Raw genomic sequence first — 21,193 nt, 5'->3', positions numbered from 1 at the left:
GCAAACAGACTATGGGCTTGTAACACATGAAACAAAGGAAGCCTTCATACTTCAGCACTGTGCTTTAAATATTGTACAGGTATACAATGGCATGGCACTTAGTTAAAACAGATGGAAAAATTACTTCAAGAGAGTTTTAGAAATATATGCTAATTCACCAAGTGATATTCCTGCTGCTCCTCATGCATTTTGTTTTTAATACTCCTTTGACTGAGAACATTAATTTAATGTATGAATCATTGTATACAAGAAGCCAGCTTTCCACAAGCCTGTTTGCAAAACATTATTTCCAGAAGTGTAGCTTGCTGTCATTAAGCATATTTAAATGTTTGTGCCTAGATCATGAATTCATGAATGTGTAATTCATTTCCCTTTTCTAAGCATTCATTATTTTAGAGTTCTGCTTCTGTGAGAAAAAACAGATCTGTATAGAGATTTACCAGTATACCATTTAATTAGTATACAAAAAAACTAAAACTGCTGGAAATGCACAATGGTGGTTCAAGCTTGCCTGAATGTCAGCATGATGACCACACCTGGTACCTAGAAAGCCTATATCTAATGGGTAGTGAAATATAGATTACAGAAATGGATTCCTTATAGCAAAAGTAGAATGACAATACATATGTGAGATATAATTCCTTTACACTAAGTGCCTTATTTACTGTTTATTTCCCATCAAATAAATTTATTAGAGACTCTTTATGGAGTAACTGAGAAAGTATTTACATGCACCAGTCAACTGTGGAACAATTCTATCAGGTGAAGTATCTTTTCATGTGTACCCTGAACCATTTATTCATTGTTAGCTTTTTTTTTGCAGGTTACTCAATTTAAAAAAAATATTTAAAAATATCACACATTTTAAATGTATTTATCTGCAATTAACATTTAGTTTACTTCTCCCTGTTCCCCTCCCCAAATAGCTGAATGCTACATAATTAATACTTCTGAACCAAGAATAAAGCAAATTATTGTTTTCTGGTAACTAAAGGAGTAAGATACAACTAAAAAGAAATAAAAGTAATGTTTCATTAGCACACACAAGAGTTAAGATGTATACATGCTGAAATTATGTTTTAGCTTCATATAAAAATCATAATTGGAGCTCAAAGTAAAAAATTTAGCTAAGTACATTAATAAGTTCTCACAGCACCTTCAAGCCACCGTGGGTTAAGTAGGAATGCACTCAGTACCTAACTGAGTTGAGTTGTTAATTCACTGCAATTTGAGGCCAGTTTCCAGTGCATTTAAAAGGATAAAATAAAGGGTTCCCAGAGTTAAAAGGCCTGCAGTTTGGTGATGGGCCTCAGGTTCATGGGATATGGTGAGGCCTTCGTGGGCCAGGGTCAAATCTTGTGGCCATTACAAGTCAAGGTCCCAACATTTCTGCAACCTCTGTCCCCCTCACAGGAGGGAGGGTGCTTGGACTTATAGAGAGTTGAGTCCAGTGGGGAAGGCTGAGGAGAACATACCCCGAGTTATGGGTTACATGGTAAGGAGCCCTGTAATCCCTGCACTGAAACCAATTAAATGCCTGGCACAGGAGAGTATGGGTGATGGGTAAGTAGTGCCCCTCCCCTGTTCTAAAGTTTAAAAAAAGTTACAGCCTGCCGCTTAATTCCATGCATGTGTCTGTCCTCAATTTGCTGCTGTGTCTGCATCAAATGGCTACGGCTAGGAATGTCAAACTTTGTTTTGCAGATCTCATTGAAAAAGTCTGCTTGAAGAAAACTTTGAAGAAAATCAGTTCAGCAGCTTTAAAGTTGAGTGTTACAAACGAAGATTTTGTGCATAACTTTTCTTGTATTTTTCTAGCTCTTTTAAAATATATGTATTAAGGATTCACTACTGCATTACCAAAGCCAGCAGAGGCTGAAAGCATATCTACAGACCAAGGAACTTATAAGAGCTCTAGGCCAAAAAGCTCGGTGTATTAAGGAATTTAAAGGATTAATTAAGGATTGGTCTATCTGCTGGGGCCAGGAACTGGGGAGCTGTATAGGCTCTGCAGAAGAGAGAGCTATTGGGTTATGGAGCCTTTAGTGTAGATATTTTACTAAAGTGTTTTAAACAGGTTGATTTACATAATGGATTTTAGCATAGAGATAGTTCCAAAGTTTAGATGTAAACTGAATAGCTCAGTTTCAAACAACTTTCAAACACTACAAACTGATTGCACTGGATCAAGGTATACACAAATTCTGTGAGCAAAGCATTTCTTTTTTTCATATTTCTTTTTCAAAAACGAGAAAGTTTAAAACCAAACCAAACAGATTAATCCAATGTTAAGGTTCAGAAATCAAGTCCTCAAAAGTCAGCAAAATTCCCAGCATGCTTAAAATTAATCTGATAGCAGTAACTTGACCATGCTATCAGTATGTCACATTTTGCAGTTTTATTTTCCTTGTTAAGTGAAAACCCAAATTAATATTGTCTGTTACTAATGTATACCATAAAATAAGTAGGATGTGCTCTGTGTCTAAATTAAGGTTGTCAAAGCAATCTTAGCTTTCAGAAATTCCCAATTTTTGAGACTTAAACTTCACATGCCATTAGCATAAGTTCATTATTTTTGGTGATGTATGTTTTTATTTATATTGTACAACACATACATGTGGCTTTATGCATTTAGGCTATGGTCTTGAACTACTAAAGTCAGTGGGAGTTTTGCCATTGACTTCCATGAGCATACAATCAAACATTTAAGGAGCTGAAAGTAACCACTGAACCTTGTTGAAGATATGCTGTTATTCTCTCATCCTCTGAAAAGGGTGGCTATCTCTAGCTGTGCATGTTTCCCCCCCTTTATGTTGCAGAACCCCACAAAGGGGCAGGTATGTCCAAATTCAGTAGAATTAATGGAGTAGCCCATTAATTCCTATATTACCATGTGAAACAGAAATAGCTGAAAGAAAAATTTAGAGTGTAAGTTATAATTAACTTTGCTAAAGCAGCATGCATTTTCAGTCGCCTCAGGTATTCAGTCAATAGATATAACTGTCATCAAAATAAAGGGTGGACACTGTAATGTAATGTAAATTACTTTTAATGTAAATTATTTGGTTTTGTAAAGTTAAATGGAGGAGATTCACATTAATTAATTAATTGTGTAATGCATAGTAATGTTGTTTCTATACATTACATTTTTATTTTGTTTCTTATATTGTATGATTTTGCCTTGTAAACAGTGGCCATATGTGCTATATTTATAATTGTCGTTGTTTTAAAAGACTCTTTTATAATTAAATTTATTCTATGTTTGATCATATTTAAAAGGCATATTACACACAAGAGGATCAAGATATTACAGGGGCTGATCTAACCACATTAAGTGGGTACGCAGAGAATCGTTTTAACCAGACTCCAAAACGTAACAAAAACCTTGTCTCATTCCAAGGCAAGCCTGGATGGACTGTACCACTGATTATAAACTAGATTGTCCCTCAGAATTTCATATCATATGTATCTTACAGATATGCTTTGAATAGACAAAGTATTGTGGCATCTGGGAGAGGGTGACAGCAACAAATGTCCATGTGACAAAATCATGCAAACTTTCATTCATAATTTTGTAATGCATAAAGGTCAGGTATATACCACCATTGGGCTATACATATAAATTTATATAAGTACAATTTTAATCAAAATTTTACAATATGCAACGTTTGGTATATTTTTTTGCAACTACCCATCACAGAACTATCTTTCACGTTATGCATGGGTTTTTTTTAGCACAGTCATAAACGTATGTCCAATTCATGCTATTACCAGTTAGGAATAAAACCATTGTGCTTTCAAGTAAGAAAATTACTAGGGAGTCTGTTCTGTATTTGTAAGCAAAAATGAGGCACCTTGAATGAAGAAGGAGAATTAAACTAGCCCCAGATATGGCTGAACACTGGCCATGTGTTTCTGAAGCGGGTATCCGCAAAGCCCTCCCCACAGATTCTTTATAGCCGATCTGTAGACATATAAATGTGAAAATCAAGACATAATCTGGTCAAGAATTTGCTGCTATACAGCACATGGAAATCCATCCATTTTTTTAGCTTAAGTATTTTTTTTTCTAAAGGGCAGCATTTGGCCTTTGAATAAAATATTTTAAAAGACACTCCCAGCCCCGAATTTATACTGAAAGCTTATTCTATGTTTGAGATCCTGTATTTACTTAGTTCAAATATTTATGGGTGCGATGTATATACAGTATTGAACAAAACAGAAACCAGATTCATTCCTTAATGAGTGAGAAGGAATAGAGTTTGTATGGGGTGGCTAAATATACCATAGTGTTAAAAAATTGCCAGTTGTTCTTTAAACCAGCAACTCCAAGAAATTTTAAGTTTTCCCAGTTACTGAACAGAATAACAAAAACAAAAGAAAGTGGTATTAGTTTTTCTTCCATATTATCCAATTTTTAAGACAAAGTTTAGAATGTTCAAAAATGTGTCTGAATTTATTCAGCTGTTCTCATAGTTTCATATTTCATGAGTGACTGCTACACTGTATACGTTCCTATATGAGTGGGTTAAAGCTATCTGACAGGCTGGTTAAAGTTATTAGTCCAGCATTTGAATGCTTGTTCAAATCCTCAATCATCATTTATTGACAAGCTCCATTTTTTTTTAACAAAAGAGTGGCTGGTATTTTAAAGGCCAATACATGAACAGATTGCTTTTCCTCTAGACATGTACATAAACTAAAAATGGTGTTAAGTCATTAAAAGACCGGTATTCAGGGGAAGCGCCTTTCAACTCTAGTCACAGGTATAAATACAGCTCAGGTTGATCATGACCAAAAATCATTATCATCTTACAGATGTTTGTTAGCCTATCCAAAAGTTATGGTGGATTCAATCTGACATCAAAAGTGAGTGGTGCCATCAATCTGGCACCCTCACTGGTCATCTCTGTAGAATGACTAAGTACTGAAAGGGCACAGAGATAAGCCTGACTACAGTAGCTTCATACATCACTTCAATCATCAGTGCCACATATTCAACTTAATTCTTTTGTAGAAGATTCTCATCTTCAGGTATATAAAGAACAGGTTAGAAAATAATATGGAAAATATTACAATATCATTAAATAAATTGATGATATACCTCAAGTGGAATATTGAGTTCAGTTCTGGTTACCCCACCTAAAAAAGATACAGCAGAAACAGAAGAAGTCCAGAGAGAGTCAACAAAAATGATCGGAAGCATGGAAAGACTTCCATACGAAGAGACTGTTTAGTTTACAGGAGATATGAATAAGAATGTCCTGGAAAACGTATATAAAATGATGAATGTTATAAATTGTGGGTTCTTAACCTAGGGCTTCTGACCTCCAAGAACAGTTGCAAACAGGTTCCAGAGGGTTGTGAATATCCTCCTTTCCTTTATAGCTAAATTAAAGGGAATAGGGCAATGTGGGGGTCCTGAAATCTTTTTCTGTTATAACAAGGGGTCAAGGCAGGAAAATTTGAGAACCACTGGTATAGAATGCTGTTATTTAATCTCTCTTTATAGAAGAACAAGAGCATATCCAATGAAATTGAAAGGCAACACATTTTGAACTGGTAAAAGGAAATGCATGTAAACATCAGACTCCATATTAACATTCTTTCACAGTGCTATAACTGCAAGCCTGCCTATCATTTCAACAACACAGCCTCCCATTGGCTACTCACTCTGGTTGCTCATTCATCACATCATAGAATCATAGAAGAATCATAGGAGATTAGGGTTGGAAGAGACCTCAGGAGGTCATCTAGTCCAACCCCCTGCTCAAAGCAGGACCAACCCCACTAAATCATCCCAGCCAGGGCTTTGTCAAGCTGGGCCTTAAAAACCTCTAAGGATGGAGATTCCACCACCTCCCTAGGTAACCCATTCCAGTGCTTCACCACCCTCCTAGTAAAATAGTTTTTTCCTAATATCCAACCTAGACCTCCCCTACTGCAACTTGAAACCATTGCTCCTTGTTCTGTCATCTCCCATCACTGAGAACAGCCGAGCTCCATCCTCATTGGAACCCCCTTCAGGTAGTTGAAGGCTGCTATCAAATCCCCCCCTCTCGTCTCTTCTGCAGACTAAATAAGTGCAGTTCCCTCAGCCTGTCCTCACAAGTAATGTGCTCCAGCCCCATAATCATTTTAGTTGATTACTGTATCTCCCTTCCTCTATGGTTTCCCAAAGTCATGCATATCCAACCACCAGTCTTTCTAGAACATTGTAATAAGCATGACCATTCATAGGTAAAAATACAACCATAATACACTCACCCTAAAAGACTTCCATTGGCCTCCAAATAATCCCCCATCCATTAAGAAATTGCTCTCATCTTCAAGAATTTTCATTGCTATGGTCCTACCAATTTCTCGCTAAACTCCCAATTACTCTGTCAGCTCAATCATCCTTTCAGACCCCCCAATCTCTATCTTCCTGTTTGAAGTCAATTCTTTTCTACCACTGCACTAGCTGTCACAAACAGTGTATTCACTATCTAGCTATTTATATCATATTCATAACCTTGGTACCTCTCTCTATTTCATGGACATAATTGTTTTTGAAATGCAGCTCAAAACCTACCTCTTCTTTGCAGTGTTCAACAATCATCCTGCTAGTTAGTTCCATGTACTGGCACGTGTTTCCATCAATTCATTATTCTTCCTATGTACTGCCCCCACCTACGCAAACTAATTATAGTACTGATTTATAACACCTGTTGTTGTATCTGCTGTGCATTATGAAATACATTGTTTATGAAAGATATGTAGCAATATTGCTCTGTAGGTATTGTAAAAAGATGGTCCTTCCAATGAAGATTTAAGGCAGAGTGACAGAACTGTGTGGGGAACCATGCACTGCTGCCAAATGTACTGTATCTATCTTGTGGACAAATAAAGGACCTCAGTCTCAACAGTGATTAAATTATCATCTATCCCAAGTATTATCTACTTTTGCACAGATTCTGCCACCCCTGCTCATACTGAGTGCTTCCTTACTCTGTGAGTAACCTGGCTACAATCAATAGGGATACTTGTGGAGTAAGGTACAAATTAACGTAAGCATCAGTGGAAGAAACTGACCCTTTTTAAAAAAGGGCTCTTTCTGTATATTTAATTTTCTATTTCTGTTTTGTATTTTACCAGTTTATGTGACATTTAAAGTGCCAGTTCACAATATAGCAATTTCAGATACCAAATTAAGTTGTATATCTACTGGATGCAAAGTAACAAAAATCTTGCACATCACTTGTTTTCTTGAAGTACTTGGAGCAGACATACAAAAATAACAAAAGGACTGCCAAGCAAATCTACAGTTCTAGTCTTATACCAGCTACAGCCCTCCAGAGACTTTAAAAGTATTTCTCAGCTGTCATTATGAAAACTAACATTTTAGTGCACCCCCAAAAAATAAAATAAAAATCTGGCCTGATATTGCAGACCGTTACTCACATGAGTGCACACACGTAAGTCAGTAAGCTACTTCCATAAGTCAGGACTACATGTGTGATTAAGCATCTGCAGGTCTGGGCTCAACTGTAGCATACATAATGAAAACATATTATCTAATCAGAAATATTGATAAAAATTCAAATTAATTTGATAATGCTAGTGGTCTAGTCAAGTGTTCTAGGTTCTAGGTTCATACTTAATGCTTACTAATCTATGAAGTTGTATAAAAAACATTAACATTTAAATAGATTGAACTGCCTTCAGAGCTGAGCACCCAGCCAGCAGCCACCACTCTCTAGCTGCCCGGCTCTGAAGGCAGTGCTGTTGCCAGCAGCAGCGCCTAAGAGTGACAATACCACTACCTGCCTACAATAGCCTTGTGACCCCCTTTTGTGTCAGGACCCTGGTTTGAGAAACGCTGGTCTCTCCCATGAAATCTGTGGGCAAAAGTACACAAAAAACCAGATTTCACAGGGGAGACCAGATTTCACAGTCCGTGAATTTGGTAGGGCCCTAGTAATAACCATGATTAATAACAACAGTAAATGAATGAGAATTATCTAAAATCTCATACACCTTTTATTTATTTTTTACTACTAAATTGGAAATGGAGAACATTAATAAAATAGAAATAGGCCAGAAACCTTAAGGCTTCATCTAGGGTAATTTTATCTTATATCTGAACAATACAAGAACATACAATAAAGGGGTACTCTCAGGTTAAAAATAATATTAAAAAACAAACAAATTTATTTACCTGTGTTACTAATGTTCCCTTGGATTGTTATATTTGAAATAATTTTTAAATCTAACCTTTCAAGATTTATATTTGTTTAGTCTTTGCATTTCATTTAACAAACATAATAAAAATTGACTCAACACTTTCAGTATCTGGTTCTCGGTTACAAGTATTTTTACTTTCAGGTTCTCATTCACTAGCACACCATTGCAATTTGTGGGTTGCAAATCCTGAAGGAAAATGTTTAAATCCAAACAAAAAACTGTTTACAGTGAAATTTCCACTCTAACAATTTCATGAAAACATTCTGATTTTGCTAAACCTTCTTGGTACAATATCTACACTCTAGGCCTAAACCTATATATCAGTGTCACTTTCAATAATATCTCATGAATGGAAATGTACTACAAAAACTGTTATATCAAGATAGTTCAGTTACACAACAGATCTAAAATGGCTTCAGCATATTTACTCTATCACACCATATGTGAGGCTGTGGTCTCTACAACAAAACCTTTACACACTGAAGTCATTATCTCTATGAAGTCTGCAACTGGCATTTAAAACTTATTGATGGCCTGGGTATTGGTGGCTCAGTAGGCAGCCCTCTTGCCTGAGGCCCACAAGGTCACAGGTTCACATTCTGCTTAGGAAAAAAAACTGGACATATTCCAGAATTGCATGTGGGCTGTGCTAGACTCCTGGAGGGGCAGTCCTTAGGATAGTAAGTGAAACCCTGTCTGTTTTGTGCATATCAAGGTTCTCGTGGTAATGGAGGAGGAAGAATGGGTAAGAAATGTAAGTTTAATATGCCTGGAGCAAATGGGTGTACTTGTTGAAGATCCTGCATTCAACCATGTAAGCACAGGATGGTAGAAGAATAACATAACCTCCACATTTTTGGACATCTTAACAAATCATTTCTGACTTTGTATTAGGCATGTTTGCAAGAGACCTGTTCAAAGACATCACTAAACATGATCATCATTAACTGATTTCTTTATACTTTCTGGACTGACCTGAGTTTCAGTTTCACATTTTGGGTCTGTGAAAAATGTATGCATAATTTTGGTAAGTGGGAAGTTTAATCAAGAAATTTTTAAGATGGTAAAAACTTGTCACATGCTGCAATCTGTCTGATGACATTACAATATGCATCAAGGAAAAATCTTCATCAAATATTTAAATTAGTACTGGCAACTGATTTAGAAAACAATATAAGATTCAACCTGCTCTGGTGTTAATCTTTGATGTGTGGTTATCCCAGATGTCTCTCTCCTCCTCCTCCTCTTTATAGACAGGTAAAGATGGAACTCTTGAAGGAACTGGGGATCACACTCTAGGCAAAGGTTGGACAGGTGATCAATGTACAGCGTGAGATTTGCCATGGCTATGTGCCTCCAACAGTGACTGGATCATCTAGTTTAAAAAGACAACATATTCAAAATTGTAATATTTTATTTAAAACGTGCATAAGGGAAAAACAAGTATGGGGGAGAAATAGTGTATTTGAACAACCAGAAATATATCTGGATGACCAAACTTGTCATATTGTAATTAGCCCATTTCATTCAGTTGTTCTTGTCATCTTTAGTTTCCTGCTTCCATCTCTTCAATGACATCTGATGCAACTCTACAAAAGTGGCATGCATCACCAGTACCATGAAAAATCAGGGCCTGATTCATTGAGTTAAATGGGCTTTGCATCAGGCATTTAGTAAATAAAATGAGATTTCACTCAGCAATGCCCCAGAAGGCAACTCTAAATCCAGTCTCATAAGAGTGAAAACATTGCTTCTGTTGGCTGGCTACTCTAACTCTGGTATAGTAAATAACTGCCTTTTTTTTTTAAACATGGAAAACCCAAATAACCATTAATAACCTGGATCCTTAGGTTTAGCTTTGGCCTATGTACATTTTCTAGATGGAAAAACAGACTATGATGTATTTAAGCAACAGTTCTTGCACAATTAAAAGGGATCATGAATGACCAGCATCACAAAATCTTTAGGGTATCACCAAATTCCTGCGTAAGTGATAAGATTCACAAAAAACAAAACGAAACAAAAAAACCCTTAGTACTTATATTTTAGAAAAAAAAGAACTTAATATAATCCTGCTGCAAATCAGCAAATGTTCTAAGGTAAAACAAATTCATTTTGTCTCTAATATATAACAAGAAGCTGTTTCATAGAGGAGTGAAGGATATCCTCTTAACCTGTGATAACAAATTTGTTTGTTTTTTTCTCTTCTTAGTAAGAAAGCAATTAGATTTTCCCAATAAAAATATCCTTGTGCATATATAAACACTACTGGTAATCACGTAATTACCTTATCCAATCAAATTAAATTGCTGTCAGTTGAGTTCCCACTCCTGATTAACTTTAGTATACTTTAAATCTAAATGAAGTCTTTGGTAAAGTGCACTTAGCCATTTACAAAGGTGTCTCTATGATTCTACAAGGCATAACAGCAATATATTATTTGCCATAATCATCCAATGTTCAAGGTCAAGGATAGCTCATACTGAAACCCTTTTAGAAAACCTTAAAGAAACACAGAATTAAACTATGTTGCTTATTTTTGTGTTCTTTGCCATAACTTCTAAATGTAATAGTAACCTTTGACCCCCACACATTAAACACCGTAATTATGTAATTAAAACTAATTATGTAATTTATCTTGCATATTTGTCTCTTACAGGAGGCAGGTCAATTACTTCACTCATTGACCTTAGAAGATTTCACAATTTGAAGCATAACAACAAGGGTTTAAATTAATTTTAAAGTACAAGTGGAAAAGAACAGCAGATCTGCAAAACTTATAAAATAAATATTATGGAAGAAGCATTTACAAATCTTATTCTTTATATTTTGTAAAATAAATCTCTTGATGATTATTCCATTCCTTTACGTATCTTCTATAATTAGAAATATTAACATATTATTTATGGACAAATCTTACATACAGTACCTGTCAACTGTAATTGCCTGGGGCCAAACTATGTAAGTTTTTTTCTCCATATTTCCCTTCCTTCTAATCTGTCCCAATTTCCTCTCTTCTCATACTCTCTTCTCTCCCTACCATTTACCTTTAGTCTGCTCTGCATTTCTTTCTCTTCTCTCTTTTCCACATATACTCTCATGCCTGTTTTCTTTCCCTTTTTGTCTCCTTTCTTCTAACTTCTGTATCCCATCACCATCAGCAAAACCTGTTAGTACTTTAAATAGTCTCTCAGTTCAGTAGCTGTTGGTACTATTGGTCTGTTCTCATCCCCATTCCAATGCTGAGTCGGCATTTCAGGAGATGGTGTTTCACATCAGCTAATGACCACCCTGCACCTTTAAGAGGTGAGGGGTGGGATTTGGCAGGCTAGCTGAATGAAGGGAACTGTGCTTTATGGCTTGGGGGGGAGGAGATAAAAACTGCTGCAAAAGGGTCAGTGTGGTTGCTGACTCATCCCCTGGGAATGAGGGGCTTAAAAGGGGAAGCCCTGTACCTTAACCCTCCCTTTTGCATGGAGCAGGCTGAGGCGGCACCCACGCTCCCTCCCGTTTAGGTGGTAAAATACCAGGTTTGATCTAGACCTGATGTGGGCATCATGCCAGCCGCTGCTCTGTTGAGGGGGGCTGGGAAGGAATTTTTCCCTTGCTACCATATTGGCCTAGGTGGAGTTGGGGGTTTTTTTTGCCTTCCCCATAGCAGGTTCAGATGGGCTCTGTTCATGCATGGCATGATGGGCGGTAGGCAATATGTCACAACTCATTATTTGAGTGTAGGGCAGATGTCCAGTGCAGGTACTTCATAGGAAAGGCAACCAGTGACCGGATAAATGGCTTGGAAAAGGACTTAAAAGAGGTGTTTGGTAAAGGAGCGAATAGGGGGTGGTTAGGGACTCCTATGGCAGGGAGTCAACCCCCACTATTAGCGCCCACCTTAACTCTCCTATGAGGGTTGGGGGTGGATGGTAAGGTCCCAGCAATGGATTTGCTGGAGGTACCTGGATGGAAAAAGAGGGGGAGCCGGTGGAAGATCCTCAGTATGGTAAGGTCCCAGCAATGGATTTGCTGGAGGGATCTGGATGGAAAAACAGGGGGAGCTGGTAAAAGCCCCCCAGGTAATTATGGAGTAAACACTGGGGTTACCTGCACTGTACACTTTTATCTGCCAGGTAGTCCCAGACATCTAATAATAAAGTTGCTGCTTGATTAAACCCATGTCAAATGTCTCCTGTCCCTCTTTTGGTATAGCCAGACAATGGTTGGAGTGGCTTCTGCCAGTAGTGAGTCAGCAACAGGAAGGAGTAGTGGATTAGAGGCAATCACAGTGAAAGCAAGAAAACATGGTACAGTTTTAAAGTGGCCCTTGCAAATGTACCATATTTGGTACAACCGAAATACATACTACTAAATTATTCAGTGTGTGTCATTTCTTTAATACTATTTTTAACCTTTTTTTGAGAAGTACACACAGGTACAGTTAAACACGCAGCACTATAAGTTTTTTTAAAAATTACATTTAAGGCATATACAGAACCTCTTGATGAGGAAATTCCCATTTTTGTGGTATGGTAAAATGATGATGATGATCATCATTATAAATCAACCATTTTTAACTTTTCAGTAAACTAATTCCTATGTAATTTTGGTCAAAACTGTCTCTCAACAGAGAAAGGCCAACTGACAAAGTGAGTAGGCATGTATGCCTGTGTGCTCTAGCTCATTAAGGGCCAGACTGTGATTCCCTCACCATGGAATAGTACCTTACACCACCAGTGGTCTCTCTGAATTCAATAGAGTTAATTGTAGAGCAAAGCACTATACAATCTGTCCCTAAGTTTGCTCTGTCTACATTTTGCTATGTATGGGGATCAATTTATACTTTTACAGAAACATTAGTGGCAGATTCAAGGTAGCTGTAAGTCTTTGCCATATGCCAAAAAGTAAAGCAAAGATGGCTAAAACTGATTTCCTTATAGAAACATCTTTGGGCATGCATCAGCTATATCAGACACACCATCTTCCTTTGTATTCTCACCTTAGAAGAGGCTGACCACAGTGAAAGAACTAATGAAGGCTACATACAGACAGGTTGGACGGATATCAGTTAACCTTTGACATAATAGGAACCAGGATCAGTGAACTCAGAATAGAGAGTTATAATAGGAAAAAACAACTTAAGCAGATGGCAAACCTGACTGCAGCAGAAAATCATGCACTGTAGCTGATTTATATAATATTAAAGTAGAATAAAACTTCTGGACAACAGACCAAAGGAGAATGCATTTTTATATATATCTATATATCTACAGATACATAGATAGCTATATATATATATAGAGAGAGATATAGATAGTCTACCCAGGGGAGTTGAGGAGATTCAACTGATTTGAAAAAGAACATTAAAACTCTGATATCAATATACGTTGTCCCAGCTTAGAGAACCTCACATGGAAGAAAAAGAATTTGCATGAGTCCAAATATGGTTCTATTGCAAAATACTGGATTAGAGGAATTGGGACAGAATCCTACAAATAGCCAAATAACAGCAGGAGATCAGCTTCTAAAACAGCAGGATTCAGTTCTTTCCAGATGTGAGTGACATAATACAGGCAAAACAAGGGCACTTTTAGCTGATAGATGTATGCTTTGGAAAAAGAAACTGATGTAGAACTTAGGGGTGATTTCTCTAAAGCCAATATACATTTTGCAAGATTATGTTTTATATGGATAACATGGCATTGCATTTTTAAGATAGGAACAAAGAAGAAGAATCTCAATGTGGTATACATATGACTATATTCTGAAACTGCTGCATCAGAGGGATAAAGCCAAACACATTTGTGATACCTTGGCTGCTGCAGAAGCATGTCATCAGTCTTTTGCTGGACAATTCCCTATATATTAATTTGAATATATATGCAAATATTAGCCCAAAATGACTGAGTTATCTGGAATGAATCAGTAACAGAGTGTCTATATAACTTTTACTGATTATTCATGGATTTTGTGCTATAGTATTCATGGCAATGAACACTTACAGTGTCTGCAGGGAACAGTTTTGTGTTTGCAGAAAGATGAACTGGATAATCTTACAGCTCTTAGATACCACAATAAAAGGTGTTATATGAAAAAAGAAGATCAATAGACAGATCTTTTCTATTTCCAACTTCTCTATGATTCTATGAAATGTTACTTTTCTTATAAACTCCTATTTTTACTCACTCAGAACATTCTCAGAATGTTCCATTTGGGGGCTGAGATTCCTCATGCTTTGTCTCATGCCAAATGTAATATTTTTGGGACAAGCTTGAAGAAAATCCATTTAGATGTTTTTGAGCTTAGGTAAGTGAGAAAATCCTGCTTACAAATTTCAAATGGCTACCCCCACTCACAAATAACTCAAAAGTGGCTATATTAAAGTATTTTACAACTTGAAATAAATGTCTCTAGTTCTCAAGTAATAGGTATTTAAGTAAGTTTGGAAAAATTATCATTCCCTCCATAGGCAGAAGGATCCCAGGGATCCCAGCACAGGCCACAGCCACTTCTGCATCATCATCCACCCCTTCTCTGGTTGTCTGGAACACTGCAGGATGCAAGATTTCAAGAATAAATAAATAAATTTGTTAATCGCTAAGGTGCCACAAGTACTCATGTTCTTTTTGCAAGATGAGAAGGTTGGTGGAAAAGCTACAGAGATAGCATCACCTGTGGTTCTGTTTAATCCTTGTTAGCATTAATCTACCCAATTTTCTTCTCCACAGTTTGGAAACCATGGTAAATGGATCCAACATGAGCCATGCTAAAAGGGGGCAGGAGCCACGCAGAGAAGAACCAAATCCCAGTGCAAAGGCATAGGTTATCTATGTAAATTGCAGGTTTAGAGGGTTGGAACTCTGGGCAGAGCCAGGAATAACAGTCAAGTGCTTAGTCTCTTGCTCCCTCCACTAGTCAATATGGCTTTCCTGTCAACTACAGTATTGAGTAGTTGCATAAATAAGTAGCCATCTTGTTTTCATCATTACAGGGAGTGTGACTACTTAAGTATGTGAATGTATTATACATTTATAGCATGTATGGTTCAAAGCAATTCTGTAAAAGCTGATTAGGACATTATACTCTGCTAAAAATTGGATGTTCTGTGAATGTTTGCTTTTTGGCCTTTTCCCAACCCTTTTCCCTACCAAGTGATGGAGGACAGCTGGAATGGACTAACATTCTAGAGGCAAGAGATTTTTTCCCCTTTTTCCCTTTTGAAGGTATTACTTGCACGTTATTACATTTACATAAAGAATTCTAATTTTTCCCATATATAGTATTGTGCTACAGTATGTGAATGCTCTATAGCCACCCCCTCCCTCAAAATGCAAAACTGAATTATGCTCACTGTCATTCAGTGTTTTTCTAAACAAAGAGCTGATGCAAATCCATTTGTGTTTGGTCTGCTTTATGCTGACAGCAATTAATTCTGCATGTAGCCTAAAACATAAAGACATAAAAGAATCACACATGCTTTTAATCTGCAAGTAAGTTATCCAATTATTTTAGGTAAACTTTATGATCACAGCCATTCTTACCAACTTTCATATGATAGGTTATTTTCTTCTTAATGGCTTAAGACTCATATACTTAGCTATGAGGAATCTACTCTGAGTGCTGCTCATGTTTTAGTTCCTGATGTTGAAATAATATATTGAATGTGCACACTTTGTTTATACATATTAGTAAAAAGATACTAAAAGCATGCTGAGAAATAATGTTCCATGCCTTAGGACTAAAATAAGTTCTCCTTCTAAATAGAGCTTGTGTAAATCATGGACAAAGTTGACAAATTTCATGGATTAGTCATGGTGAAAATATCAGATTTCATGGTTTAAAACAGTTTAATAGGAAAGTCATATTAGAACTCCTGATTAACAAAACTTCTACATATTTCTGAAGAATAAAATGTCTGTTAACTTTTTTATACTCGTGCAATGTCAGTTTAGTATAAGTCGTTCTCATCTATCAAATGCATTCTAAGGCTCTGAAATCTACACTCAGTTACATTATGCATGATACAGTAGAACCAAAATTTCTACAACTCAAATTATAAGAAACGTTACATTAATGTTATTATGGTCCATTCCTCTACTCAATCAGCTTTCGTTGCCATTTAATGAGAAAATACTTAGTCATACAGAAAAGACATTTCCCTCAGCATCAACACAATTACAGTAGGAAACACAAACTTACAATTAAAATAGTTGATCTTGCAAGGTAATAGGTTATATCTAGTGTATTTCATTAAAGAAAGAGCTAAGGGGGAAAAAAATCTCCTCCAGAAGTGCCACTTTAACAGAACATCTTGGTACTATGCTAAAGAAATAAAATTCATATAAGTGAAGCATCACTTGGAGTAAAGAAAATCAATCATTTTTTTAATGTAAAACTTTTAAGTCCTTCCTGATGATGTAATTTAAAATTAGGCCTTATTTAAAAGAGACGTTACATGAGAGCATGTGATTCAAACAAATTTGTTGACTGTATCATTATTTGGCCTGAAGCCTGCATCTCCTCTTTCTGGTTAGCCATATAGACCACTTGTCATGTTTGCATATAAAGACAGCCAATTTGTCAGACATTTGTTTTAATTCTCTTTCTTTGTCTTCTTAACAATAACCTCCATATACATCATGATCATCAATATCATATATCTGACTGGAGAATGGAAATTCATTTGTGTCTACGTCTTATTTCCTTTGCATGCAATCCTCTAGGGTCTTATAGGATGTACTTAATAAGAACCACATTATTCTGCTAGAGGAAGTCCTTGAGCAGACTCTGAGAAGCAGTATGGCAAATTACTTTCAGAACATGGAAGGTCAGGTTGGAAATAAAAGCTGCAGTTATCTGTAGTACTTTTTGCAGTTGACTTTCTAATAGAAAGTAAGAAAGGGGGGTTAAACTTCCAAGAAAGGATTTGTTGTCTCTTTGTGAAGGCTATGCTTATTTACTCCTAATACAATAATGCCTTAAACGTTCACTGTAATAAATTCAAACTACATTTTTCAGTTAAACTGCATGTTTTGAACACACAAAATAGAACTATTTTTTTCCAAACATGTTTAAACACCTTTGTTACCACAAACCTAGGAGATCCAGGCTACGTCTACCCTTGGACCTACAGGTGTAATTCTCAGCTCACATAGACATGCTTGCACTCACTCTCATCGAGCTAGCATGCTGAAAATATTGATGTGGTCATAGTAGCATGGGCAGCGGCAACAAAGGCTAGCTACTCCAAGGACAAACCTCCTTGAACCCCATGGGTATGTACTTGAGGCAGCTGCTGCTCACTGCTGTCCATGCTACTGTGGCTACACTATGATTTTTAGCATGCTAGCTCAATGAAAGGTAGCACGAATATATCTATGTGAGCTGGGAATCACACCCCTAGCCCCAGTATCACATACATTAAAAGCATGTTAAAAGAAAAATATTTAGATTGCAATGTCAAGCACTTGAAATTTATGCAATGCCGGGTTTAAGCTTGCCCGTGCAACCTCAATTCTGCTCCCTTGGGTATATGCATTATGATAGTCCTTAACTACATGATAACATGCTATTATCTACACAGAATCCATGCCTCATTCGATGCACAGACTGGACAGTGCTAAGGAAATAGGGCATCTGTTCGATCTATCTATAAAATATTTCTTATTAACCTATCCTTTTAATGTGTGTTCCTATACTTTATCTGCACACCATCCAAATCCAGACTTTATTTATTATGAATTGCTTCACAGACTTTTCAGTGCTGCTTATCATCACAATATCTGAGCACCTCATGACCGTAAATGAACTGACCTGAATATTTCCCCTGTAACATGGAGAATATGTTTATCCTCATTTCACAGTTGGAAAATAAAGACACAGGGCCAATAAGACCAAAATATGCAAAAGTGTCCACAAATTTTGGGTTCCTCAGTGACTGGCCCCCAACTTGAGATATCTCTAGCTTGATTTTTCAGAGTACGCCACATTTTTATAGCATTTCATATGTTCAAAGCAGTATAGACAGAATGACTGATTTATCCTGAAAACGTCGTGGTGAGAAAGGTGTGTAAATATTATCTTAATTTTATAGGTGGGGAAACTTAGATAAAATGGCAAAGTGATTTGCCCAAGGTCACACAATGAATCATTAGGAGAGAGAGGATGAGAATTCAAGACTTTCTGACTTGCAACACTGTGCTCATTCGTCCAAGCCACACTATCTTACTGTCAGAATGGTTAAACAACCACATTTTCCGTTGACTTGATGTTCAGTCATCAGAGTTCAGGACTTCTGAAAATCAGGCTCAGGTGTTTGAAGTTGGGCACCGAGAAAATAAGGGTCGCACAATGCAAACATTTTGGCTTAAGTGACTTGCTAATTGTCACATGAGAAATCCAGGGCAGAGACATGGATAGAACAAATTCTCAAGTTTGGCATTCCCCTGCCTTAAACTCAAGACCATCCTCTCTCTCCTCTATCTTATTCACTATGCAATCCTGACTCATTCCCTTAGCACCATTCATGCTGTGAACTGAAACACAAAAGGGCCCAGTGGAAAAAAATAGTAAGAGATCACGTAATTGAAGACTATCACATTGCATATGTACAGGGTGAAAGAATAAAGGTTGCACAAGCAAGCTTAAATCAGGCATTTCTTAACTTTCACGTGCTTGATTTGCTCCCTAAATATTTATTTACATTTTCTGGCATGTAGTTTGCAAAGTATTTTTTTTAAAAGGCAAAAAATAATTCTATTATTTGCAACTATAACAGTGCCCTATCATGTATCAACAGCAGGGTATGAGACCTTAACATGCAGTGTTGCAGCACAGATATCTACCACTTTAGATAAAGTCCCATTAATACTGTGCTTATGGCGCTCACTTCCAATTGTAGCACTGCTAACTGAAAGAAGAGACTACTAGTTTGAAACTGGGTAACAATATTGTTTTTGTTTACTTTGCTTATTGATAAGATAAACTAAACATTAAGCCTTACTTATTCTCTATGTGTAAACTTGGGAATCTGTCCTGAGAGGCTAATCTAACAAAAGCGGGGGATAAGACCTCTGAGTTCCCTAAACCCAAAGACTCTCCCACTGACTCACTATGGTCTGCACCAAAGGCTACTGAAGCCAATGTGAGTCTTTCCATTGACTTAAGTGGACATTGGTTTAGGCCTATATGACCTCAGGCAAGTTACTTAAATAGATGGTTGTTTAAAAAGAATTGGCCTATTTCTGTCCTCCCTTGCATCTGTTTTTCACTGATGATAGTCCATTGACCTCAGTGGAGTTCCTCCTTGTTTACATTAGTGTCAGTGAGATCAGAATTAGCTTCAAAGTTTTAATCAAATGCATTTGTTCACATAAGTAACTAATATATATTTAGTGGCCCAATTATGCTTCCATTGAAGAAAATGGGAGTTCTGTTATATACCTCATTGAGAGCATGAGATTATTAAACCTGAAACAGTTTTAAAACTCCAATTTATTTCTCACTATTTCTACTAGTACTTCTTCTCACTACTTATTTCTCTCTCTTTTCTTGGTTTATGAGTAACAATGGAGCTAGTTTCACTTTTAGGTTTTCAAGAACTGGGGCTGTAAATACATCAAAGGGAATGTTTATTTGTTTAAAAACAAATGTTAATGTTGAAATTAAAAATAAACCTGGAAATATCTCCATTTGCTTTCTTATAAACAAAAATCAATACAAAATCTAAATTTTGGGACAAATTTTGAGTTCAGGGTGTCTTTTTCAAACTCTCTGCTTCAGTGTTGTAATATGGATATAACAATGCCTACCTCACTGGGATATTGAAAGGTTCAAGTAACCTATGTTTTAACGTACTCTGAGATCCTCAGATGAAAACTACAGCAATGTAAAGTATGATCATTGTTACTATGAAGAAAATGTCTAGTTCTGCCCACTACGCTCACTGCCTTAAGTAACACAGTGGGTACCCTGTTATTAGTAAAGGAATAAACTTTTCATCAAACACTCTTTATAAAAATATTTCCCTGGAAATGTAACACAGCATGTAGCAAGACTACTACAATTTTCCATCAACTATGAGTATATGGAGCACAGGTACTGTATTTAAATTATTTTACTCGAGATTTTTGGCAACAGTTTCTCTTAAGGAAACTTAAATTAACCTGAAATTTAGAGTCTGTTATCCCCAGGCTAGCTTTGCTGGAATTTTTAATATGGCACTGTCTATTCAACAGTTGTGTGTAAAATGCCAATAAACTGGCCAGAAAAGAGCTGAAGGGCTAATTGCCTTTTAACTCCACTGTGATGATAAAGTCACGTAGAAAGAAAGGAAAAACTCCCACTGCTTTAACAAGTTTATCTGACTGCCACTTTAACATTCTCTGTCTGCATGCACTTTAGTGCATTCACCAATAAAAGGATAAAAGCATTCAGAATCCTATACCCTCAATAACTAAGAAACCCCAGATTCAAAACGTATGCTCTGTTGGAACCAGCCCATTAGCTCAACTAACTTTTTGTATGGTATTTGACTTCAGCTATACAGTATCTGCTACAGAGTAGCCACTAAGCTAATTTTTCAGAAAAATTCCAGTTTTCCTTTTGCTTTATAAATATTATAAATTTGTACAAAATGTAAGAAAAGAGTAGCATAAAAAAACATTTCAGCCTATTACCTACAAACCAAGGAAGAAATCTTGGCTCCACTCAAATCAATGGCAAAATTCCCATTGACATTAATGACGCCAGGATTTTACCCCAAAAGAACAGAATTTGTGCAAACTATAATTTAAGAAAATATAGTAACCTTAATGATAAAAGTTGAATGAAGACTTATGTGAAAGTAAATTTTTTCAATCATTTCATTCAGAACCATATTTTTACACCATTTTTCTCCATTGCCACAGCTCTGTTTAAAAGTTCAGTTTTTCTATGAACTATCTTTTTTTTACCTGATTTTTCCTATATGCTA

At 36.5% G+C, this 21,193-nt stretch overlaps 1 protein-coding gene and 1 long non-coding RNA gene across 9 annotated transcripts in view; one reads left to right on the top strand and one right to left on the bottom strand.

Moving 5' to 3' along the window:
- Positions 1-21,193, bottom strand: part of ERC2 (ELKS/RAB6-interacting/CAST family member 2) — an 829,394-nt gene that overhangs the window by 69,053 nt on the left and 739,148 nt on the right. For 7 of the 8 annotated variants that reach the window (XM_045024524.1, XM_045024526.1, XM_045024525.1 and 4 more), the window contains 2 exons: positions 9,412-9,601; positions 7,444-7,527 (listed from right to left, as the gene is read on the bottom strand). In XM_045024524.1, coding sequence (XP_044880459.1) covers positions 9,545-9,601 — 57 coding nt within the window. In that variant the 3' untranslated portion in view covers positions 7,444-7,527; positions 9,412-9,544. The remainder of the gene's footprint in view (positions 1-7,443; positions 7,528-9,411; positions 9,602-21,193) is intronic. The other variant, XM_045024523.1, reaches the window with a different exon arrangement.
- On the top strand, positions 715-11,020 carry LOC123374487. Its single transcript, XR_006581122.1, has 3 exons — positions 715-762; positions 1,705-1,765; positions 10,886-11,020. It is a non-coding gene; the product is annotated as an uncharacterized LOC123374487 (long non-coding RNA).

Source organism: Mauremys mutica, chromosome 7, assembly GCF_020497125.1.
Source record: "Mauremys mutica isolate MM-2020 ecotype Southern chromosome 7, ASM2049712v1, whole genome shotgun sequence".
NCBI classification, from domain to species: Eukaryota; Metazoa; Chordata; order Testudines; family Geoemydidae; genus Mauremys; species Mauremys mutica.
Note: the sequence above shows the minus strand (reverse complement) of the source record. Positions and strands in the feature narration are given on the sequence as shown.